Raw genomic sequence first — 26,288 nt, forward strand, 5'->3', positions numbered from 1 at the left:
CCCCAGAATTCCTGAGTTTGCTTTAGAGGAGTATAACCTCCTACGCAGAAACTTTCCTGTGAAGGGCATGGTATCAGTGTCCTTTTCCGTCTTCTTCCCTACCTCCTGAAAAGTCTCTACAACGTTTTTCATGTTTTTTTCTAGATGGGGGTGTGTATGTGTGTGTGTTAAAGTTGTTTGGCAGTTCTGTTCAACCTCTGTCAACTTTAGGAAGCTCCAGGTTAACCAATAAGAGGTTGTCAGATGGTAATGCTGGATATTGGGAATTCCAGAAATGGCAACAGCTTCCTATTTGTGGTTGACTAATATATAGAGAGGATATGTAGAAAACCATATGATTTCCTAGCTTGCTCAGCCACATCATAGTCTATGGGCTAATACCACATGTGTACATTAGAAGACGATCACGGCATGTGTAAATATCCAATGTGCAGATTGTTTTTACATGCTCCTCCTAATGGTATCATATGTTGCTTGATAGTTGTTAAGTGCTTAAGCCAAAAAGCTTTGGAAGCTTCAGATGTGATGTTTAATAGGTCTTTCTCTAACGCTGGTTTAGCACCTGCCCCTCCCTCACAGTCACATCAAAGCGAATTGTAAGTAACCACTCTGAAATCATGCAGCATTGCACTGTGGAGTAAAACTGGTGAAAGTGCAGGGCAATCAGCCCTGTAAAATCTCTCCATCTGCAGAGAGAATCTCCATAGCCACCTGGATGCTTTTAAACCTTCATTATTTTAAATTTAAAATGGTTGGCTGAGCATTGCTTCTACCAAAATCTGATACAATAATCGAAGTCAGAGGTGGGGAAGGACCTCTGGGGTCACACAGTTGAGCTTTCTGCCAATAACAGATTGTTCCCTGCAGTTCAGTTTCTAGTGACCTTGGAAATTACTAGCCTGGTAAAATGGTAATGAAAAAACAAAGCTGTTAAATCTTCAGAAGTCGCCAAGTGATGCTGTCCCAATGAGAAACTGGTTTTGATGTAAGATTCTCTATGTGCATTGCTTCTTTGGTTGCAGTTTTCAAGGGATCACAGTTTTAATCTATACTTTCTGACCCATTTTGAGCTGGCTGTAACTAAGAGGTTGGGGGAGGTGAGCTTCTTTTAATAGTATATGAACTTATCCTTTAACCAAATCATAATTTTTATTACAAATAAATAAGTCATCAACTTGGCTAACCCCTCCCTATTGCAACATTTCCTTTGTGTTCCTGCACTGTTACTCTTTCAATGTTACTAGCCTCCCAGAAATAGGAAACGAGGAGGAAAAAGCAAATTATTTATTTTCCATTAAAACCTCTAGTTAATTAATTAGAGCCTCTATTTGTCATGCCTGGGAACCCAAAATTCCTGAAAAGATTCAGATGTGACACATTATTTTTAGATTTCCTTCAACCTAGACAATATTGGTTTACTCTTCTGTTGATATAGGCAATAAAGGACAATCCTGATACACAGCTAAAGAAGTGTGTAGAATTTGGCCCCTCTTTTTAAAAGGAAGCAGCAAGAGCAAGCTCCCACTGGCAAGCTAATTACAGTTTTAGCTGAAAAGTATTTTAGGAGGCTGTTAAAAGCTGGGTAGATGGGAAAAGATCCCGAGACACAAAGTTCCCTTCCTGTTGTACCCATTTGATGTGTGGTAATTTCTTCACTAGGGGGCTCTATTGTGAGCTGCCTTTTGGGGTGTGCAGCTCTGTGAATATCTTTTCTTCCTGGGGCTCCTGCCCCCTGACTATTGTATTCACACACACCAGATCTCAGCTGGAGAGGAAGGAGTTTTTCTCAGCTGCCAACTTGCTTAAAAGAGGAGTTAAGAGGAAAAGAAAGCTAATTGGACTGTGCTTGGCAAATGTCTTTATTTTATTCTGTTTATTCAGATTTTTAAAGGATTGGGTGCTGAGAAACACAGAAATAGTGAGAACACTTATTCCTTAAACAGATTCTTGCAAAGTTCTTACCATAAAAACAGAAATCTGCTTTAGTAAAGCAGTGTTTATCCTTGCACTAATGCTGGTCATGAATACGTGTCTAACTTAGCTGGAACTAATGCCTGACTCTACTATTCCACTACAGCAACTTAACATTCTGCGTAGGCTGATTATTTTTTCAACAATATTTGCTAAATTCTTTTAAAGGCTGCCAGTATATATTTTTTGAAGCTTAGTTAATAAGAACAGCTGCCAGTGGAGTCAAGGCTAAAAGAGGCAAAAAATATCTGCAGAAGGCAAGATTTTACTTCAAAAGATCAGTATGACAAAGCACTACTGTTGCTGGTATAATCACTTTCTTTGGGGGGGATGCTAATATAGACTGGGTTTCTTGTCTTCACAGCCCCCACTGAGCCTTTGCTGTGCAAATTTGCTGATGGAGGGCAAAAGAAGCGCCAGAATCAAAGCAAATACACACAGAATGGAAGGCCGTGGCCCAGAGAAGGAGAGGTAAGTGCCACACGGCAATTATTTTCCTGGGGTTTGGCAGAAGTCAGCTGCAGACCTGGAGGTCTACCTTTCAGGGCTATGAAGAAATCAGATTGTGCACAAAATACAATAGTTTCACACAGAAAAAAAGCATATAAGCAGGGGAGAGAGGGAGGCTTATAATAATGTGCAGAGTGTAAAGTTACAGGAAAAGCAAATTTCAGAGCTTGGTGTGGAACTGTGCGCAGCCTGGTCCCACTGCGAGTGCTCTGTCTGCAGCCAGACCTGAGCCCAGTATTCTCTTTTTGGTGTGCCATCAGCATCTGTGGTGTGCCTTTCATAAACCCCATACCAATTTACACTTAAGCAACTCAACAATATTACTCCTCCATATAGTTCCTGGTGATAAATCATCATTGGGAAATAGGTGGGTTGTTACAAAAAGGAAAGATGCCCTTGCGTATCCAAATGTATGGTCCATGTAAAAGTTTTCTAAAAGCTTATCGGAGCTGGGCTCTTCATTCTGTCCAAGACAAAACAGTTTAGAGTAGCCTCAGCTCCGTCATGTGTACGAAGTCAAAAAAAAAAAAAATCTAACGGTTGCTTTCTGCTCTGCTGCAAATAGTCTTTTACTGGAGTTTCCTTTCTGTGTAGTTGTACATGAAGTGACTCCAAATGTGCGTGACATAAGAAAGGAATTCATTTGACTTTTCAAGAGTTTGTTTACTCTTCTTGAATGTTATTATAGGATAAAGACACTTGGATAAATGAGATAGATCTGCTCATAATACCTTCTCATGCATGATTATAGCTATGAAGGCTGAATGACTTACAAGTATTTCTATCCTAAACACCTATTATTTGTGTGTAGGGTTTAGACTTCAAGGAAAAAAAAAAAAAAAAAAAAGTATGTTGCTCAATTGTGACCCACTAGAATACAACTTGGTGGGTTTGTTTTTTTTTTTTCTTTTTGGTTGGTTTTTTTTGGGGGGAGGGTGGGTTTTGCTATATTTACTTCAATTTTACAAAGCAGATAAACAAGAAAACTATTGGTATTTCTAAGTTATGTGTTTCTAGAGAGTTTCTGCTTTTTTGTAACTACTTGATTTTGCTAGCTGATACTTTTCGGACCATTAGCTTATGACATATATACTCTCGCACGATTGGTGAGTTCCTAAAACAAACAGAAAGACCTCTTGAAAGCATAGAAATTTCTCCCTCCAGCAAGGTGGTTATTGTACACTGTTCCAACAGCAATGCTCCAAAATATTTTTAGCTTTGTGGGCTGAAAGTGCCAGTGTGGCAGCCACATTTGCTACAAGAGAATATAGAAGTCTCCAAAGGTTCATTGCAGTCTCTCATGTTGTATGTCTCAAAAAATAGAGATGTCTTCATAGGAGCCATTATGGTTTGTCATGTTGTCTATAGAGCTTGAAAAACTAAGGTCTATATATATGAGATACTAATAAAGCCTCAATAAGGTCAACAATCCATACTTTAAAGACCTCTAAATCCCTGTTTAAATAGTGAATGCCATCACAGCTATTATCTCCAGTGTTCTATACTTCCTTCAGTTCAAATCAATAAACAAGAGAATATAAAGTTAAAGCCAACAAGCCACTATTATGGCTATGGCTTCAGGGTATCAGCTTATTACATCATATGTAGTTCATTTGCTGCTAGTGGAGTGGCTCATATTAAGCACAGTGATATCCCCGTGACCTAAAGGCAGGGTGTAGCTGGTGTGTTTATAGTATCAACATTTAAAAACAAGTTTTCAGGGCTGGGAGACATTCCTTATTGTTGTTCGCAGTCAGCTACAGAGCTGTTGTTGTGGTATAATCTACAAATGCGGAAAGATTGTAAAGATGCAAACTCAGAAATATTTCAGGCTAGGAATGTGCTCTGGTTTTTTAGATTTTCTTAGATATTCTCTCTTTGCTAACATCTGGTTAATACCTTGTTGCACATTGGATATTTACTGCTCAAAGCATCAAAGACAAGAATGCATGTTCTCTTTTAGGGTCACTCATTTATTGGATTTCTTCCCTATCATTGTTAATTTTCTTTTTTCCAATGTAAAATCCTTCTGTGTAATTACTCATATATTTTATATGCAATAGGATTTTTCTAATGATCTTACTCTAAGCACGATATACCATTCTGTTGTTCTCTGTATGGCAGCACTCAGGTAACTTTCCTACAATTACTCCTGTCATCTTTAATTTCTTCAAAACAGAACAGGCAGTGAGTAGTGAGAAATAATTGATGTATGACAAGTGTCATAGTTCTCATTACAGATGGGATCTGGAAATATTCCCCACACCTCTGCTTTTTCTTTGTTCTTTCCCCAAAGAAAAGCACGGAAATAGTGTCCAAGAGATTACTTGCTCAGTATGTCTAACCTGGCCAAGTCCTGTGGTATCTAGACCAAGATGTATTTTGGATATTGTTCAGATAAGCCTTTTGCATTCTTGAGTACTTGCGTGAAGGGCATTTCTAAAACTGAGGTTTAACTAGCATTAAGACTGAGCATGTGTGAGGATTGCTGTCGATCCCAGAGAGATGACACTAGCAGTTCTACACTGGCCTCAAATTAGAGTATGCAAATCAGAGACAGACAGTTGTGCCCAATACTCTGCTGTAGGGGGGAAATGGCAGGAGATTCATCGGGGGGGAGGACGTTTGCTGCAGCGTTACCTCTCTGGCCGTGCTGTTCTCAGAGGTTTTGTTCTCTTTTATGGAGAGCTTCTGGGGAATTTTAAGAGAGGATTACTTTTTTTGGTAAAGTTTTCAGACCATACTACAAAATGTCATAGAAAATCTTATTCCTACCATACATTTTTGTAGATTACTTCATAAACATATAGAAATATTTTAGTTGACCTTTTAAAGTCAAGTCTTTAGGAATACGCTGACTTTCTCTAGGGCTTTTCGGGGTGAGGGGGTGGGGGTGGGGTGTTGGTACTTGGTGAGTTGTAACCAGGGAAGAATGCCTGACCTTAAATAGCACTTTCTAGTCCTTACCCTTCCACTCTTGTTTGAAGCCTCAGGAAGTACTCAGCAGATTTACTGAGGCATTTGGCTGAGGATTTGTGATGGCTGACCAGTTCTAGACTAAGGAAGGAAGAGTTTAGATTACTGATGGCTTTGTAAAAGGCTGTCAAATTAGGCATCTAACATATAGGTGCAATAAATATGCAGTGAAACCTGCAAACGTTGGAAATATTTGCAGTGAAATTCTGACCTAATAACTGACACAATTTCTGCACAAAGTTCAGATATTTTTTGTGAGGCTAGTTTTCCTTGAGTCACACTGCTATAATTCAGGACCCTGTTTTGAAACTTTCCCTGACAAGATCATGTTGAGATGGTGATAGAGGGTAATCATGTTCAAATTCAATCTGTAAAATATTTGATTTAATTTACCTCTAAATTGCAATTGACAAGTCTAGAGATGGGTGACATATCTCCAGAAGAATGTTCATTAGCTGAAAATGCATCTGAGGAATCAAGAGTAGTTACAAATTGAGATCAGATTGGATTAAAAACTGCAACTTAAATTTTACAACATAATCTTTTATTGCAGATTTACTGAAACTAATATGTGTATTTAAGAGAGGGATTATTTGAAATTTATCTGGTAGAAGGGGAGAAGTCTTGAAAACAAATTAAATGCTTTACATCAGCCCAAAATTTATTATTATTTACATTCTTCTAGAAATAACAGTTCTAGAAATGGTAGCCTTTCTATACCCGGTCAGCCCAAAGGGATTAAGTTTTTTCTTACAGTTACGGTATTTTGAAACCTTTGAAACTTCATTTGCAAGTTTCTATGAAATTTTGGCTGTTTAAATATTTGCATTGTTTTTCTTGCAAGAGAATTATCACCATTACAGTATTGGTGCATATATCACAACAGCGACATGCACCATTGAATGTGACCCCCTTGTCACCGAATTTGGTCTGATGTCCATAATGTTATTTAATAATTTCCTCCAATAACTCTTCTGTTGATTACGTTCTTGCTTCTGTAATCCGGGTTACATTTTTGTTTCTAAATAACCAAGAGGTTAACCTCCATTTCCTCCACTCCCTCCCTTTCTCCTTTCCTCCTTTCTCCTTTGTTTTCTTTCAAGATCAGTTGATGAAATGTCTAAAGAATTAAACATGTTTTTAATTCTTTCTTAAAAAAATAAGATGACCTAGTAGTTTAGGAATGTTGCTTTTGTTAACAGTTTCTCTTTTTATCTGCTACTCATTAGAATTTTGTCTAATGCAAACAGTAATTTAGAGAGAAAAACATACAGTAGGTAATTTGAGAGACTTCCCAATTTTTTTGTAAAGTCAATGAAGGGCTGAAACAGTTGACCCTGGTGCCAGTTGTCCTTTCTTTACTAGCAGCAGGCATTTAGAAATTATTAGTAGATCTGTGCCAGGCCCATTTATAACTCAGACATAGATTTCTTTTTAAGCTTCCAAGGACATAGGTACTACCTACTTGTGTTTCATAATCCTCGGTGTCTAGGGCTGATGTAGTTTATGCCTAGACAAATAATTATCTTCTTTTTTGTGGGAAACAATTCCCAGGCCTGTCCAGATATGCAGTAGTACCCTTATATGCAAGCCACACACAAAAACATATACTATATATTTAGTGTGCGTGTTAAGTTAGACATTGGTTAGTATTTTGCATGCTTATTTTCAGCGGAAGCTTAGTTTAACAAAGAGAGGAATTAAACCTGAAGAGAAGCCTACACACCGGGAGAAAGTAGAAGGGTGAAAGGTAACTAGCAAATAAGTGAAAAGATACAGAACGATCAGTTAAAAATTCTTCGTGACACAAGACAATGTCATTGTGGGCAGCCTTTTGAAGAGGTGTTTAAGTGGCACAAATACCAAAGTCCAGTTTAAGTGGTTGTGATGGTTTGACTCTGGCTAAATGCCAGGTATCCACCAAGTCGCTCTATCACTTCCCCCCCCCCTTCCCTTTGTTTTCTCAACAGGGTAAAGAGGGGAAAGAAGATAAACTAACCCTTGTGGGTGAAACAAAAGCAGTTTTAATATAAGCAAAGCAAAGCAAAAGTCCGCGCGCGGAAGCAAAAGCAAACAGATTTATTCTCTACTTCCCATGAAGAGGCGATGTCGGGCCTTCTCTGGAAGCAGGGCTCCAATACGCGTAGTAGTTGCCTCGGAGGACCAAGGGTGACCCCACCCCCTTCCTCCTTTCTCCCAGCTTTATACTGAGCAGACGTCATATGGTATGGAATATCCCTTTGGTCGGTTTGGGTCAGCTGTCCTGGCTGTGTCCCCTCCCAAGATCTTGCCCACCCCGTCCCACTGGGGGAAATATCAGAAAGAGCCTTGGTGCTGTGTAAGCACTGCTCAGCAGCAGCCACAACACCAGGGTGCTATCAACACCCTGCAGCTCCCAGCATAAACCACAGCACCGTGAGGGCTGCTATAGGGGAAAACCGATTCCAGTTCAGCCAGACCCAATACAGTCTCCACCCCTTATTCCATACCATTTACGTTATGCCCAGGTCCCACATAATATTCATTTATCTATTCCATAAGCTTTCTTCACTTCTTCAGATGTTCAGTGTCTTGGCTTCCATCTGTCAAGATAGATGCTCAGGACAGAAGTATGCTTGACCGTTGGACTCCAGCACCGGCTAGGTTTGGGTCGTCATTGCACGTGTCTGGTTCACTCTTCATCGTTCCTACTTCCTCCATCACTTCCTGCAACATACAACTCATCCCACAGATTACTTTCCCCCCAAGGTTAAATGTTCTTGAGGCACACACTGAGTAGTCCCATCCTCCCGCATTACCCACCAAGTACATCCAGGTCCCTGAGCAAAGACAATCCCACGAGTGGGCTTGCCTTTTCCCAAGGGAGGAGCAATCCACACTGCCTTCCCCAGCCACCTCCCTGTGTGTACTACAGGGACCTTATCTCCTCCCACAGTATGAAGGGGGTTTGTTTGGGCAGGTCCAGGACGGTTAACAGATCCTCTGGTATTAATTAGCCAAGTGGCTTCTGCTAAATTTATATCCCAATGCTTCCATCCCCCATTGTCCAATGCTTTCAACATAGTCTTCAACAGTCCGTTATATCTTTCAATCTTTCCAGACGCTTGTGGGTAATAAGGGATGTGATACACCCACTCAATGCCGTGTTTCTTTGCCCAGGAGTTTATAAGATTATTTCGAAAATGGGTCCCGTTGTCTGACTCGATTCTTTCAGGAGTACCATGTCGCCATAAAATTTGCCTTTCAAGACCCAAGATGGTATTTCGGGCAGTGGCATGATTTACAGGGTACGTTTCTAGCCAACCCGTAGTTGCTTCTACCATGGTGAGTATGTAGCGCTTGCCTTGGCGTGTTCGTGGCAGTGGTCCAATATAGTCAATCTGCCAGGCCTCACCGTATTGAAAACTCAGCCATCGCCCTCTGTTCCAGGGAGACTTTACTCGTGTGGCTCGCTTGATTGCAGCACATGTTTCACATTCGTGAGTGACCTGTGAGATGGCCTCCATGGTCAGGTCCACCCCTCGATCACGAGCCCATCTGTACGTTGCATCTCTGCCAAGATGCCCTGATGTTTCATGGGCCCATCGAGCTACAAACAGCTCACCCTTACGCTCCCAGTCCAGGTCCAGCCGAGCTACTTCAATTTTGGCAGCTTTGTCTGCTTGCTCATTGTTTTGGTGTTCTTCAGTGGCACGCCTTTTGGGCACATGAGCATCTACATGACGCACCTTTAGAGCCACGTTTTCCACTCGGGCAGCGATGTCCTGCCACAATGCAGCAGCCCAGATGGGTTTACCTCTGCGCTGCCAATTGGTCTTCTTCCACTCCTGTAGCCACCCCCACAGGGCGTTAGCCACCATCCAGGAGTCCGTGTAGAGATATAATACTGGCCACTTTTCCCGTTCAGCAATCTTTAGGGCAAGTTGGATCGCTTTTACTTCTGCGAACTGACTTGACTCTCCTTCTCCTTCAGTGGCCTCAACGACTTGTCTTGTGGGACTCCACACAGCAGCTTTCCACTTCCGATGGCTTCCTACCACACGACAGGATCCATCAGTAAAGAGAGCATAACGCCTCTCATCTTCTGGTAACTCGTTATATGGCGGTGCCTCTTGGGCACGAGCCACCTCCTCAGGCTGCACTCCAAAATCTCTACCTTCTGGCCAGTCCATGATCTCTTCCAGGATCCCTGGATGGTTGGGTTTCCCCAGTCGAGCCCGTTGCGTGATTAACGCGACCCATTTACTCCAGGTAGCACTGGTTGCATGGTGTGTGGCAGGGATGTTTCCTTTGAACATCCAATGTAATACAGGCAGCCGTGGTGCCAAGAGGAGCTGTGCTTCTGTACCAACAACTTCTGAAGCAGCTCGAATCCCCTCATATGCTGCCAGTATCTCCTTTTCAGTCGGAGTGTAGTGGGCTTCTGATCCTCGATATCCCCGGCTCCAAAATCCTAATGGTCGACCTCGAGTTTCACCTGGTATCTTCTGCCAGAGGCTCCATGTGAGTCCGTGCTCCCCAGTTGATGTGTAAAGTATATTTTGCACAGCTGGTCCTGTCCGAACAGGCCCAAGAGCTACCGCTCGAGCTATCTCTTGTTTGATGTGCTCAAAGGCTTGTTGCTGCTCAGGACCCCACTGAAAATTGTTCTTCTTTCGGGTCACTTGATAGAGAGGGCTCACAAGCTGACTGTAACCTGGAATATGCATCCTCCAGAATCCCACAAATCCTAGGAAAGCTTGTGTTTCCTTCTTGTTGGTCGGTGGAGACATAGTTGCTATCTTGTTGACAACATCCAATGGCACATGACGGCGTCCATCTTGCCATTTTATTCCCAAGAACCGTGAGGGCTGCTATAGGGGAAAACCGATTCCAGTTCAGCCAGACCCAATACAGTGGTTGAATTTTGAACTTATAAATCACATAGAAATATTTAAAAATAATAGTCTATATGAAGTCACTGTCCCTGAAATCAGGATTTTAAAAGGGACTGGTTTTATTCATAATAAGGGCCATGGTTTGGTTAAAGTAGAATCAGGACTGTACCTGCTGTCTGAGATTAGTTTTCTTACTTTTCATTTTCGCTTTGCATTTCCTTCTACGGTGAAAAATGTCATGTTATTTGCCTTGGAGATTTTATTGCAGTTGGGTTTTTCCTCCAAATTCTGCTGTACAACAGTGTTTTCTTAAGCCGAATGAACAGATGTTGGAGACAGGGGAAAAGGATGTATCTTTTTCTGCACTCTGCTGTATCCCCAACAGGTATTTGGTGGGCTGTCATTTTCAGTAGTGCTGCAAACTATTGCTGGAAGCCTTCCTAACTCACTGTAACACATAGCTAGTTTGCAGATGTGAGTGCAATCCACAGCTGATTTAGTAGTGGATCAGACTGATGGCAAAATAGGTGTGCCAGATCCCCAAAAGCAGATGGCTCATAGACCTGAAGATGGGAAGGTTAAATATATGAGTTGGCTGTGGAAACAGAATAATGGTATTGCATTATATATGTCTCTGTGAGGAGGATATTATCCTCTTTTTTTTTTTTCTTTTTAAGTTTTGTAAACTTCAGCACGTATCTTTTAACTCATCAGATAAACTGAAGTGGGAACAAAGTAACTTGACCTCAAGAACAGAAGCTGTGTAGATCATATCATAGAATCATAGAACAGTTTGAGTTCGTAAGGTCCTTAAAGACCATCCAGTTCCAGCCCCCTGCCATGGGCAGGGACACCTTCCACTAGCCCAGGTTGCTCAAAGCCCCGTCCAACCTGGCCTTGAACACTGCCAGGGAGGGGGCAGCCACAGCTTCTCTGGGAAACCTGTGCCAGTGTCTCACCACCCTCACAGGGAAGAATTTCTTCCTTATCTAAATCTACCCTCTTTCAGTTTAAAAACACTACCCCTTATCTGATCACTACAATCCTGATAAAGAGTCCATCACCATATTTCCTGTAGCCCCCCCTTTAAGAACTGGAAGGCCGCTATAAATTCTCCTTGGAACCTTCTCTTCTCCAGGCTCAACAGATTTCCAGTCCAGTTCTGTATGACAAAAAGAGTTTCCTGTCATTCATTTGGTATCTGAACTTGTCTTCATGTTTATCAGCTCAACCTCTGACCTTCTGAGGTTCATTAATCACTTCCCAAGTTTGACCTCAATATTATATATTTTTCTCTCCACAACCACTTTTTTCTCAGAACTTGGAGCTACTTGAGGAGCACACATCACTAGGAAATGCTTCATTTCTTTCATATGCATCTATACATATGAGAGGTGTCACATTTACGTTCTAGATTCCTCCTTCTCTAAAAAGGAAAGGTGTTTTTTTATTCAGAATTAAATTCAGAAATATTTCTAATAATGTGGAATGTTTCTGACAGAACTGTTTAAATAATCAAAGGAAGGAACTCTGCCAAGTTAACTTTACTGGTAACTGAGCTTATTTTATTAAATCAGTATTTTAAACGAATCTCATTTGGGTTGTTGATTTCTTCTCCCTCCTCTCTCTTCCTTCTTCAAAGTGTTTCAGTCAGGGTATCTGCTGTCAGGGCACAAGAGATCCTTGTGCTGTGATGCCTGGCAGATATTAGTGGTGGTAACAAAACAAGTACAGGAATTTCAGTGTTGAAATTTCAATTGATTCCACTGTAGTAGCCAAGAGCACACCCATTCCCTTAGGACAGCAGTCCTCCAGTGTGAAAAGATGAGGAGATGAGTCAGAGGAGATGGGGAAGAGATTTATCTTCTGTTCTAACTCCCATATCAGTTCACCACAGAAATCCTTTGAGTCCTAGGCTACAACCTTATTTTTCCAAATCTCACCTTAACGAGGAGAATCCCAGGGAGCCTCCTGCTTGAAAAACCCATCACATCAGTGATTTTCACCCCTTTTTCATTTGTAGGCCTCTCCAATTTTTTCCAATGGACTGTGGCCTCCTGCACAATAAGGAATCCTGTGGTGACAGCAGCCTTGCTTTGTGCAGGACTAGGCATAGACTGACCAGGGCAGGTTCGAGGAGAAAACGTGAAAGATTCACCTCTGAGGAAGAGGCATAAGACATCTCTGTAGTAGGTCAATATTATGGTGAATTTTTGCACAGTGTGGGAAAGACATGTACACTGAGAGTAGGTGGTGATATGTTGGTGAATTTGTTCATGAAAGATGCTTCCCAGCAACACAGAAAATATCATGCAACCTAAAATCTGGTCATTTATAGGTATTTGTGTTTGCTGGAACACGGATACTTGGCTGATGAAGGTTGTTCTTGTCCGAGTTCACAAAGATTTGGAAGAGAAATAATAAACTCACCTTATTTCATATGATATTGAAGATGTGATCATTTTTTTAATAATCACTCCACAACTTAATCGTTTCTCTGAGAGATTTACAAATCCAATTTACATAAGCAATGCAAATGTGATGGTCTAAGAGTCTTTTCAATGAGGCAAATGTGCTCATTTATGTTCAAATCATAACAAAGAGAGGGAAAAAAACAGAAACAGAACACCTTGTCTTTGCCCGTGGAAAATTTTTCACAGTAAAGTGTTGAACAATGGCCTTCAAACTTCCTGGGGGATCCCTTGCTTTCCAGAAGCTTTCTGATATTTCCTGCACTTTATTAAAGGAAAGAGCTTAAATTTAAAGAAAGGTGCAGACTGGGTCTCTTGTTATTAGAATCTCTTTGTTTACCGATGTCAATAATTATAAAACTGCAGCAACAAAATAACAAAAATCTTCATCCCTTTGTCTTAAGTTCAGACACTTTGGTAAAAATCATTGATAAGTAAACAAATATGGTTTAAACAGTCTTTTTTAAAAATCAATATTTTAAACAACTTGTTTTTATTTCTGTGTCACATGACACTATGAACAGACCGGTCAAGTAGTTATTGAAATTGGTCTTTATTTGTTATTATGTGTGGGACTGATAGCAACTATCCTTTTGTTCGATTACTTTAAGGGATTGCATGTTGAAATGTTGAGGTGCAGGGTTTTCATTCAGTAGCTGAGTGTATGTCCCTCATCTGGCTGAGTGGTATAAACGTCCTGCGATTCAGTTGTTCCTTCATAGAAGTTTTATCTGACAAATATTTTCCTAAAGCAACATTCTATCATCAGTGCCACTCTTCAGGAGGCATTTCATCAGGAAGTGTCACTATCAGAAGAAGGTATAAGACCCTGTCCTTCCACTGAAATGTGAGCAAAACAGGGGATGAAAAGCCCCGGAAGAAAATACTCTTCAGCACAACAGAGGACTGCTGTAGAGGCATCAGCCAATGCCTGGGTATAGTTAATACCGTATTAAGCATAGTGACAGCTATATTCAAGTTCTGGTTTTGTCAGATTAAGCTGGACCTCTATCTCATGGAAGTCTGAGGCTAATTTCTGTTTGTGTGCTATGGAAGAAAGTGCAGAGAATTTTCCAGTAAGTTATTATTGCTCATCAGTTTTTATTCCTGATGAATGAGGATGCTTCGGACCATAAATCTTTCACTGGTCCAAGCTAACTATTGCCTCTCCTGGGCTTCCAGCCAGCATAATTTTGTAGGGAGGCATTACACAACTTGATGAGAAAGAAGTAAATAGTCCTCTGTTAGCAGCTATTTGAAATAGCAGCTGTTTAAGGCTATTCAGCAATGAGGGATATTAGCAATATTACTGGGCAAACTGTAGGTGGTGTACCATATGCACGTATTGCCACACGCTGTGTTGTATTTGTCTAATGTGAAACTTTCATTTACTGGCAAATGAGATAGTGATATTTATAGTGGTCACTGATGAAGCATTTGAACAGATTCTGGTAATCTGTCACCGTACAGTATGGGTATGGTGTGGGGATAAGGAGATGTGAGTCTAGCCTTTCATGTTCTATACTCACCAGGCCCACAACGGTGTCCCTTATTCCTAGTACAGATAATATGTAATGGATGTGATGCTGATATATAGAGATCAGAGTATGTGCACTTTATCTGCACGCACCCACGTGCAGGTCTGAGGTGTGATGGGGTTTGAGGGTCTGTGCACAACCACATGCTCCAATATCCATGAGGCAATTAACTGAAAGCAGTGTAAACATGTTTGCACACTTCACGTGGACAGTGAGCATTGTTAGGGCTCCAGTGAAAGAGCTGCTGCAATTTATCCTTGCTGCACCCTCATTGTTATTTATTTCAAAGAAACTAAAATAAGAGCAATTCTTCATTTTCCCCCTCTCCTTCCACCCCTCCCTCCCTTGTTGCCACTTTGTCCCCAGGTCACACTAATGTGAGCTGTGGGATATAGTCAGCTCTGATCCAGGCAACTCTAAGGACTGTTAGAACTAGGAACTCCCTTATTTAGAAAGCTTGGATCTCTCCTTTCCCAAGGAATTGTAAGGGCTTTTTTTTTTCTTAGTCTTGAGCAGATGTGTAATGTGATGTTAAAATGTCAACACCTTGATTTATAGATAATATCTTATTTTTAAGTTTTTTTAAAAAATTGTTAGAACTAATTTTTCTGTCCTTCTACAGCTTGTACATATTGTTGTCTTTACCAGCTCAGCAATATAAAAAGAGCAATAACCTTACCAAACAATAACGTATGCTGAGAATTTATAAGACATAAGAATATAAAACCAAGTTAAGTAGATCATCCCTTATGATTTTCTAAGCTAACTTCTATTTTACATCAAAATTAACACTGGTTGGGGTCACCTTAAATTTGGTTCTTTGACATTTTAAACTTGCAGAAATAGCCATCTTTATTTTTCTTTGCTTGAAATGAATGCATTTTAAAAAAATAGACATGTGTTCTTGGCCTTAGTCTCCTGAATTATCCTTTGCTTGGGAGGTAATACATATTTTATTAAAACAACGGCATTTTCAATAAGCGAAGCATTTGCCCTAGCATCTGCTTAAAAGAATAATGAGAAAAATATACAAATTTAATAATGACATGAGCGAGTTTTTTGGCTACATAAGGTAGTGTGAAGCCTAGCCTTTCAGATCAGAAATTATTTTTGGCCTCTGGAAACTTGGACCATCTCCTCTTAGACCAGCATGAAGCTGCTGGGCTAACCTGGCTCTTCCAGGAGTGCTCCTCGCTCTCTGCCTGCTCATCACCAAAGCATTTACCCTGCCTGCATGGGAGCCAGCCAAGCCCAAACGCTTTCCTGACCTGTCTGAGCAGCCATCTGGAAAGGGGCAGATGTTGTTATTTAAAAGTACTTTAGTGGATGGTTCCGGGGGCATTAAAAGCTCCCACCAGGAATGCAGACCCTGCCGTGTGGTTGGTAAAGCACCCATCCTTAAAGCAAATGCTTCTGCTTCCCGTCAGGCAGCGAGCTTATGGTCTGTATGACAGACAGAGAGAAACACAGTGCCTTGGGGTTGGATACTGCCATGGCCATTTTTCAGCTGCTCCCAAAGGGAGAGCAGCACCTTGAGTAATGGGGATTTTCTCCTCTCTGCTTCTAGCCCTGCACAAAGGGACATGTCTTCCCATCCCCTGGCAGTGTGTTACATTGGCAAGTTTTTCACAAAGGAAAGGGAAAAAATAAATAATGAGACAAAAAGTCAAAGCAAATGCAATATGTGAGAGGAAAGATTGTCAGTCCCAAGTCTGAAAGTAAATGCTGGGAAAATAGTTGGTCCTTCCCACACAGCGCCTGCTGCTGTCTTGGAGCATAAAGTGGAGTGGGAAAGTCAGTGTCCAGCCCTGCTTTCTCCCTGCCTTTCCTGCAGTACCTGTGGATACATCTACTAATGGTGGCGGTGGTGATGGTTGTTAACTGGATGCTTTTTTGACACTGCCAAATCCTTTCACACAGGTCATCATTTGCTTGGTGGTGAACAGGAATTGAAATGCTCCGTGTAGCCCATTAACAAATTCTTTTTCTGCCCAGACCTCTGAAGTATTTTAAAAGCCTTGTTTAAAAGCTCAAGCACTTATCTTTTTTTTTTTTTTTTTTTTGGTTGGTTCTTTCTGCTTCATAGCCCACTTTTAGTTTCTTGTCTCATGGTATTGAATTAACTGTAAGTATGAGTGATGGCCTGGGGAAATGGTAGATTGGGATCACACAGGGTGTGGCCTTTATAGGAAAGATGAGACTCCTTCCTGAGAAGCTCTGGTGAAGCTGGCTTTAGAATATTTACCATCTACCTGTCTCACAGGCAACATCAGGATTTGGCCCTGTCTTGTTACAGTGAACAATCCGATGTAAATACATCGACCTCAGTAGAGTTATTAACTGATACTGGTGCAGCAAACACCATTTGCCCTAAATTTATGGAGAGATGACAACCAACATGCTGAACAGATCTGTTTCTCAGGGATCTCTCAGGCATGGGAGGTAGCCAATCTGTCCATGCTGCTTTGGGCCATCTGAGCTTCCCTGGAGAATTTAGATTTCCATCTAAGTTGCAGTTAGTTTATATTCATATTGGCTTAGAATATGTTTAATGTCTTGGGTTTTTTTTCTCTTCTCTTTCTCTGCAGTAATAGTAAAAATCTGTTTTTCTTCCCTAACTATGTGCAGGCTGGCATGGCTTTGACTTACGATCCAACAGCTGCTATACAGAATGGGTAAGGAATGCATGTTTTCTTATGACTTTTTAAAAATTATTTTGAATGCCATCTTCTGTTTTCTCTTTCTGTGGTGAAACTTATTCAGAAGCAAAATCATTCAGTCATATTTTGTCTGAAGCATGTAATGCTATATTGTCAAGTTCTTCTTTTAGTTTCCCTTTTGTTTTTATGCCCTCTTGTTTGTAATATCCATTTGAATGGGAAGTTGTTTTTCCTAATAGTTTCCATCTCTATTTGGCAAATGCTAGTGGGTGTTTTTTTAATCTCTGTCATGAAATGGAAACCAGTAAAATTTCCCTTTACTGACTTTGCTTTTGTTAAAATAATCACTGAAGATTCCAGCATATTTTGGATAATAGAGCTGTTACTTCATCTGGGGTTCTCTCTACAGGTTGGCTGGCTTCCATGGCATTGTCTGAATAGAAATGCCAAATAGGGAGAAAACCTTAAATTAGTGTGTAAGCAGATGGGATTTAGAGGTACAGTTCTGAGCAACACTCTTCATTTCTCAACTACGGTTTGCTGACACAAAGTATTGTAACTGTTTTTCAAATTTAGCAGAGGTTACATCATGTTACTTACCTGCATGATTACATTTCCACTTATTTCATGAGCTACAAAAACAGAGCCTTGAAATCTAGCAATCCTTTCAGAAGGGTTAACGGTAATTTGAAGACAAGTGGGAGATTGGCCCTGAACTCTTCGACAGTCACTCTCTGATCAGAGAGATGTTTGATATGATTATCAAATTCCATGCATACTCCCATTTGCATTCGCCAGCTGAAGGGGAAAATGTATTGATATAGACGAGAATGTGTTTATTTGTTAGGGCACTGCTAGTTAAAGCATTTAGGTAAAAGCTAATATTCCCAATACTTGGGTTTTTTTAAAAAATCAATTATAATAGTTAGTATATTTTGCTTCATTGCCCTTTACAAGCAGTAGCTATGCAGAAGTCGTGATGCTCCCAGGCAGAAGCAGCCAAACCAGAGCAACTCAGAAAAAAAGAGGGACTTTGCATAGTTGTGATTTCAAAATCCTCTGGTTCTGTTTCCCTGTTCTGACCGCCCAAACAAGTCTTTATCCTCTGTCGTCATACTTTTCAGTTGGTAACACGTTATAGTTCATAATCCACCACTGTTCCATCCGGACAACTGGCTTTTATTTCAAAGGAAATCCTGCATGTCAGTGGCATGAATGTTTTGGAAACTGTAATTTGAATGATCCTTTGAGATTAATATAATTTGACTTCAAGAATTTTTTTTTTTAAATTATGAAAGCAAACTCAGAATCAGACATTATTTGTATCAGGGAGTACCCATGCTGCTCAGGTGTTCAGGCTGCTCGGGTGGTTTGGTCACTCAATTGTTTGAACGCGCTGTCAGTGATCATTAGGAAAAGAAATAGTACCCAATGGAGAATTTCAACTCTGCAGTTTTTAAAATGTTCTTTTATTTGTAAATCATGAAATAAACTACAGCACTGGATATCTCTCTAAGAGTGACAATTAATTACTGCTTTGACATATCTCGTCTTTCTAGAGTGTCATAATATTTTCAATTTCATCAGGACAAAACCACCTCATTCAAAATGCTCTTATGGTGAGATCTTGATTACATGCAGTATCATGAGGAGAAGTTCTTACTATGTGGAAAAATTGATTTACCCACCAAAAGTTAAACAACTGCTGTTCTGTCCTTTGCTTGCATCTTTAAAATCCTGTCACCTGAGGATCACCAGGGCCCTTTGGTTACACAGTTTCTTTTTAGCTCCCCAGGCATTCACTTAATAGTCTCTACATATCTTGTAGTTATAAATTTTTACTATTTTTCATAAGCCTCTTTACTTGCAAGTACAATAAAAATCTAGCTTGTGGGCTTTTATTTTAGCTAAGTGCAGGAGAACCTCGATGCTTTGCTTGTAAAATGTGCAAATGCATTTTGTCTCTCACTGACACAAGACACGGGTATCATAGCAGGTGTGGGGCCATGGTGAAAGATTGCTAAAGGCTCTTAAGCACTTTGAAGTAAAACAGGTTAACTTAATCATCAGCGAAGAGACATTAGACAAACACATTGGTCTTCCTCACAGTGAGGACATTCTGAAAGTGACCACAGAGTTGCTGCTTGCAGCCCCCTCGTACTGATGGTGTGCGCATACCCACCCTGTGGGTAAAATGCTGCACAATGCTTTGGCAGTAAGGTGAACCAAGCCGTTAAGGTTTGCTTGGAGCAATGTTACCCAAAGTTTCTGTAAAATAAAGACCGCTTCGTTGTAGCAGACCTGGTCATTGCTGTGGTCAGGTTAAGCAGGTGTTGACCCTGCAAACAGCTCAGAACTTGTTGATGTGCTCTGATAAACCCAAAGTTTAGTCCTTCGGGTGCCCACCAGCATGGAACTTAGTGAACTGAGGCCGGAGATGGGAAATGTAAAGATACGCAAGCCAAGGTGAAGATTCAGGTGAGGTATGAATTACCGATAAAACTTGAAAAGAAAGATTGACTGCACGTGCTGATGTCTATTAGAGTCCCTTATAAGGTTGATGAATGCATTTTGATGCATGTAAATTGCTAAATCCATGCAGGATTATATGGAGGATGGAAGCCTCCTAAAGAGACATGTCTCTGCAGATGTCATGGGTTGGTATTTAAAATTCACAATTCCTTAAGAGATGTAGATTATATTGGTTTTTGGGTTTGGGGCATAACCAAACCCCATGGAAGAATCTGGATTCTTGTATGTTGTCCAGATGAAAAGGTGGGTTCTCATTGTTCTTGGTGTAGTACTATCACTTTTATTACTGCATAACTGCATATTTGCCTTGAAAATCTATAGCAGGAATAAAACAAAAGAGAGTGAGAGAGAGGCTTTCACTAAAAATAGCTAAGATTTTTTCCCCACAAAGGAATAGATAATTTTCTTCTGAGTCTATTACATTGTAAAGCTTGATTCTCCATTTCATTATATTGTTTTTATGCCCATGTAACTCTGTTTAAGCATCCAGTGGAGTTACATCAGCATAAAACTGGTATAATGGAGTGGAGAATCCAGCCCGTAGTGTACCATAGCATTGCAGTATGAGTTACTGAAGATGTGGTAACCACACGCTTCAGTAGATAAGCTCTTTTCCCCTGCCAATCTCTCTGTGCCTTTTCTGTTTTATACTCAGCCTTTTCTGAATTGCATTTACAAAGGTACTCAGGTTTTATTTTGGGGAGTAGTGTGCCCATTGTAATATGCTATTGATTTTTCAATTTGTGGTATTAATATTGTTTTAGTGGTTTAATGCACTCATACGAAGAACAGAATAGAGCTCTTGTATTTGCACTGTAAGGATGCTCATTTAAAATGTTCCTGAGGCTTGAGTCCTCCTGGCCATTTGACTAAGATTGCGATGTACTGTATCAGTTTAATATCTGATATCTGGGGGACTATACCGTGCATTTACTGGCCAATGGGCTTAATATTCAGATAGGCCTTTTTCATCTCAAACATCTGACTGTGTGGCTTATTGCAACAGAAAATTGCTGCCTTGATAACACTTGGTAATACTCTTACATTATGTGAGCCCCAGGATACTATTTATGAATCTAACTTTTTCAGTACTGCCCGCAGGCATGAAGCATGAGCCAATGGTGTTTATTGCAGTGCAAATAGGATCTTGTTCTTGTGCAGATTCTGTGTGGAAGCTTGCACATTCCCCCATAGGATGGGAACCATATGGATTTTTTTTTTTCTACTTTTTGGCAGGGAAATAGCGACCAGACGCTACATATAATGCAGTCCCCAAATGCGGAGGAGGGTTGATGTAGGAGGAGAGTATGTGCTTTGTCTGTTAAGCAACAGAAACTGTTCTTAAAGGATTGCCTGTGTGTGACTGATGATGTGCTGGGAACGTGGTTCTTTTTAACATGTTAAAAACATGTTCTTTTCAACCCCTTATAAACCCTCTTCAGGATGATCCAGAAACATCTTCTTGCCTGCTAGTGATGAGTTTTCCCTGTGCTTATGGAATCCGGGCATGCTGAAAAGATCTATTTTTAATACAAGGGCAATGTCCATTTTGCCTTGCCCCTGCCACTGCCTTTCTGTGCTTTTGCTTCTAATATTGCAGTTGCAGCTGAGGAGCTGCTGAGGGACACTGGCTTGTACCTGCAAAAAACTGCATGGGCCAATATAAGGATGCAAACTGCATTTGTGGAAAATGCAGCTGAGCCTTTTGGAGAGCTCTGCTTAGTGCTCAGAGGTCATCTACCACAAAGCCTACAGCTCTCAAATACTATACCAGGTACTGTACATTTTCACAGAATCATCTAGGTTGGAAAAGACCTTGAAGATCATCTAGTCCAACCATTAACCTAACACTGACCGTTCTCAACCATGCCATATCCCTAAGCACTTTTAATGCCAGGAAACTTGGGGGCATAATTGAATATATCTAAAATGAGTCAAAACCAGTATAATTCATATCTCTTTCCACTCCTCTTTCTGATTTACATATTTTGATGACTGAGAATCCTTTATTCCCTTGGACTTACTTACAACAGGCATCTTCCACTTCATTTCGCCTCTCCCTGAGCCTAAAGAAATAGAAAAACAGAAAGCCTAAGATCAAATATGACAAGGTCAGCAGCTGCAGATCTTTTTGGAATGCTATAGGGTTTACACCAGAAGAAACCACTCTTGCATTTTTCTGCCTGCTGTTTTTTATTAGGTCCCCAGCATGTCACTTATGCCACATATGAAGACATTAACCTGTTTGTATATAAAGGGAATTTGGGGAGATGCCTCCATGTCCCATGGGTGAAAGCACATTGAGCCCACTTTGTGAGCACATACTGCTAGGGCAGTGCATGGCTCCAGCACTCTGACAGGTTGAGCATCTTGTGCCTGGGGGGAGCTCTCCTTGAGTCTGTCTCCAGCAAGGACACCCCTATCGTCATCATACCACTGTACTTCACACATGGCAGAGATAGCCACATCCTCCTTTTAGATCCCTTTGTGCACACATGATGCTGTGGCAAGATGACAAGCCTTTGTCTCTGGGTGTAAGGGATTCCTGATTGCAAAATGTTTGTCACAGTGACTTAGATTGCTAAACTTGATTTGTTATTATTAAAATTGAAATATATGAACTGGATTTTCTCACATTGTCATTTGCTGCATCAGATTTCCTTCCTTTCTCTTCTTTGACACTCCGGTGCGTGAATTTTCATAATATAGCTGGGTGTCCTGATAGTATGTTTTATTTGATGCTTATTTGAGAGCATTCCAAACTGTGACAGATAAATGGTATTGGCAGGGGTATTGGAAGGGTTGTATTTTTCACATTACCAGAGTGTATATTCTACGAGCTTATGTACTATTCAGATAACTGCATCTCTAAGCTGAAACTGAAATGGTTAGCTGCCTGTCAAGTTCTTGGCTTAGCACACGTTTTCTGTAAATTTGGTAGTATTTCCTGGGATTTATTGGAGAGTTTATTCCAAAGAGTCAGCACTACTTCCAAATGGAAGGTTGTTTCTCCCCTGAACCCGTCTTTGTCCAAGCAGTTCATACGTGGTATGAGTATGAGCACAGCATCAGTGCCGGGTTGATGGATGGAATGAGAACAGAGTGAACAAAACTGTGGTGTTTTCTCAAAAGAGTTTTCTTTTTATACTGTCCTTCAGTTTAAGAGGTTTATATGTATTGCTATACATTACACATTTTACCCATAGGTTTATATGTATTTCTATACATTATACATTTTACCCATAGAGTAAATTCTGTCAGTCTGTCGTTGACTGTTTTCATTTGCTGCACGCAGCATTTCTTAGTTCATCCGCTTGGCAACAGCATAGCCAAAGTGATTTCTGGTTAACCTTGTTTTGGGAGAAGATCACTGTAACAGGACTTAGGTAACATATGCATCATGTGAATGCCATAGATGAACCCAGTTAGTGCTGTAAAAATCCTTTCCCCTCCATGTTGTATGAACTTAATGTCTGATATAAGCAGTGGGATACAGATGCCTCTAAGTTCTCATAATAGAATATATATAAAATCGGGCAAAGGCACAGTTTTAAAATAGTCTCTGTGTGAGCATTGTAAGGGCAGATAAATGTTCCTAAAATAGCAATATATTTCTATTAAACAAAAAATCACTCAGACGCCACCTGCTGCTTTTGGCACTTTAAAGTCTTATTTGGAATAGAGAGAACAAATGATTGCTTCTCTGTCTCCCTCTCCCCTCCTAACTTCGAATGTTTCTGCCCAACCTTCAAAGACAGCAGCCTGTTTTTCTGAGGCTGTTGGCTGGATGAAGTCAGTGGTTATTTGAGCCTACATCCAGTCTGAACTAGACTGATTAGTACTAAATCCGGGATGCCAGGGCGATCAGGAAATAGAGCACTTGTTTAAACACCAGTAATGATTTATTTTTTTTTTGTTGCATGGCTCTCATAGAAAGCTACTGTTGATTGCCTCAGCATGGGGAGGAAAAAAAAAAACCACCAACATAAAAAGACAGGGAATGTAATCCACTTCACTGTTACAAAGAGAGCATATGTGCAAAATCTTCTGTTACTCGTAAGATTGGTGCATGCTCGATGAGAAGGATCAGCATGGGGTTTAAATCGGACAAGAGAACGCTGCACAGGAGTGTTTCTTGCAATCCAAAATATCAGCATTTTGACAACTTAAGATCACAAACATTCTTCCTTTAAGTAATTTTATTTTTCTGTCTTACAGTTAAAACTGAAAAAAGGGCAAATGCAAAAATCTTTATGAGCACACACATATTAAGTACTTACACAATCCACCCGTAGTGATATTTTCCAAGTGATAATTTTATCAATAATCATTAACCCACAGGGAAGGAGAAGGAATATAACATTTATTACCATCAAGCAAGAGATAGTGCAACTTTTGTTCATAGCATACAACAGTGGAAATAAAAACAACTGAATCTGAGATTTTCAGTGCTGCCTGGGGCATTTAGACTCATAATTTCTGATACATTTCACTGAAAGGTGGGTTTTTTGCTCTCTGCCTAGATGAATATGAAAATTTCAGCCAGAGTTTTTGTAGGCATGCCTTAATAAAATAATTCAGGCATGTATATGGAATGTGTTATTCTCAGCACTGAAGCATTAAGATCTGAAATGGAAACGGTACTGCATGTAAAAATGAAATCAGTAATATTGTCTTCGATATCGCATAAGAAATTTCCTTTCAGTAGCTAGCACTCTGGAAAATCAGCTGTCTTTGCATTTCAGATAATTACTTCTTCTGTCGTGAAGTTCTATATTTGTGCTAGTTGAACTGAAAAAAAAAATGCTTTGTGTAAATATTCCTCCTCCTTTCCATTTTCAAGTCCTGTTCAGTGGAGCCATCACATCTTCTTTATTGTGGTTTTCGAAATAGATGGACATAATTACCTGTGTAGACTCTTTTTGTCTTTGCCCAAGAGGCAGTGAATTAGTTAGTCAGAGCCTAGCAGTTGAAAGGTTCAAAAAAATCTCACTTTTGTTCTTTGTTTGCAGATTTTATTCCTCACCGTACAGTATTCCAACAAACCGCATGATTCCACAGACATCAATCACGCCATTCATTGCTGCTTCCCCTGTCTCCACATATCAGGTACGTCAGATTTGCGCTTGTCTACTATGTTTCCCAGTTAATTATGTTTTGGATGTGGATGAAGGCAGAGTGTATACCACAGAAAATTGTGTGAGTGCTTGCGCTCTTGAGTCACACTTTAAACAAAAGGCTTTCTAGTAGTATTCAGGTATCCTTTGGTGTAGGGTTTTAAGTGTTTCCTGCATTCTTTACACTAGCAATGAAAGCCACCATAAGTTTTTACTTCAATCAGCTTCTCTAGTAAGCAACATTTTGCTTCATTTCCAGTTGACAACAGCAGAAGCTTATCATTCTTACTGAAATGTTGTCATTTTGGCTCTCCTCCTTTAGCCAAAAGTTTTTAAAATGCTTTTATTTGGTAATTTATGTTGACTGCATCATATTTTGACCTTTTGACCTCAGCTGTATTTGCTCCAGTAACAGCATACTTTAAAAGTGTTCATTTTTTTCCAATAATCCCTGACAAAGCAAGTTACTTGAGGATAACTGTCCTCATATCATTCTTTAGTCTCCCACATTTTGTCGTTCAGAATTTCTCTTTTCAGCATATCCCTCACAGATCTCCACTGGGAAATTATTGCCTTGCTCTGGCTTTCTGAGATGGAAGTCAAAACCAGGTTGTATAGTTTTATTATTAGCCATTCTCTGGGAATATATCGCTTCACTCTGAAGCTGGTCATTGGCTATGCATTTTCCCATTTCAGTTATTTCTGTCCTATAGCATCAGTGCTCTTCCAATCCCAAGTCCTGCCTGAGATAAACTACGCAAACGTGCAAAACTGCATAGTGGGTGGTTCTTATGTTAGGGTTTGTTTGTTGGAGGTGTTTTTTGAGATGCTATGCTGCTGCTCACAGGTAATTCTGGGAGGTTGTGATTACACTTACTGTGTTTTAAACTTGATTTTTCAAAGATAAATTATTCTTGTAATTTTATTTTACTTTTGTGTTAATTTTAGATGCCTAAGTAACACTTGCCAAACAGAAGTTGTTTTGGTGAGATAAATTCAGTAAATTTCAGTAAATGCCAACAGCAAAGAAACGTCAGTGCCAGAGACATACAAGGGCAGCTCACATGCATCTTTCTCAGTAGCAAAGCTGGCTTAAGATTCATACCTCCTCCCTCTTGTTCAGGCTACTGAATTCAGGCTACCCTATATTCCCATTCATAGTTCACAGTTTTTCCCTTCTCCCACCCTGACTTGAACTATTGCATTGGTTCATGGTTTGATGCATTTGCATGGTTTGATGCATTGCACCAAAACCATTGATTTTATTTTATTTTTTTAACCCATACCATTCTCCATAGATAGTTTGCAGTGTAAGCCTAAAGGCATTTGCCGTGGCACAGAGGAGGAGCTGCAAGGGTGCAAGGGTGGGAGCAATGAACAGCAGCAAGATGTGGCAACTGTAATATATTTTAACTAGTGGGGATTCACAACAGAAAATTTTGTAGTGGAAGTATGTTTGCGTGTGTGTACACTGATTTTGGTTTTAAAGATGTTTCTCTGAGCTTGCTTTTCAGCAAAAAATCTACTTTGATAAACATCAACGAGTGTTGAAGTACACAATTATACAATTAATTCTCACCACTTGCTTCATGAAGAAAACCACAGGGCATCTGGCGAATCAGGACTTTGTAGCTTT

At 40.3% G+C, this 26,288-nt stretch overlaps 1 protein-coding gene across 3 annotated transcripts in view; it reads left to right on the forward strand.

Moving 5' to 3' along the window:
• RBMS3 (RNA binding motif single stranded interacting protein 3) overlaps nt 1-26,288 on the forward strand; it is a 448,215-nt gene that overhangs the window by 353,609 nt on the left and 68,318 nt on the right. Inside the window, exons 7-10 of one of the 3 annotated variants that reach the window (XM_074900573.1) lie at nt 2,336-2,446; nt 14,822-14,826; nt 16,972-17,018; nt 24,548-24,644. In XM_074900573.1, coding sequence (XP_074756674.1) covers nt 2,336-2,446; nt 14,822-14,826; nt 16,972-17,018; nt 24,548-24,644 — 260 coding nt within the window. Of the gene's footprint in view, nt 1-2,335; nt 2,447-14,821; nt 14,827-16,971; nt 17,019-24,547; nt 24,664-26,288 lie in introns of all 3 variants that reach the window. The other 2 variants (XM_074900571.1, XM_074900572.1) reach the window with 2 other exon arrangements.

The sequence above is a fragment of the Athene noctua genome, chromosome 2, assembly GCF_965140245.1.
Source record: "Athene noctua chromosome 2, bAthNoc1.hap1.1, whole genome shotgun sequence".
NCBI lineage: Eukaryota > Metazoa > Chordata > Aves > Strigiformes > Strigidae > Athene > Athene noctua.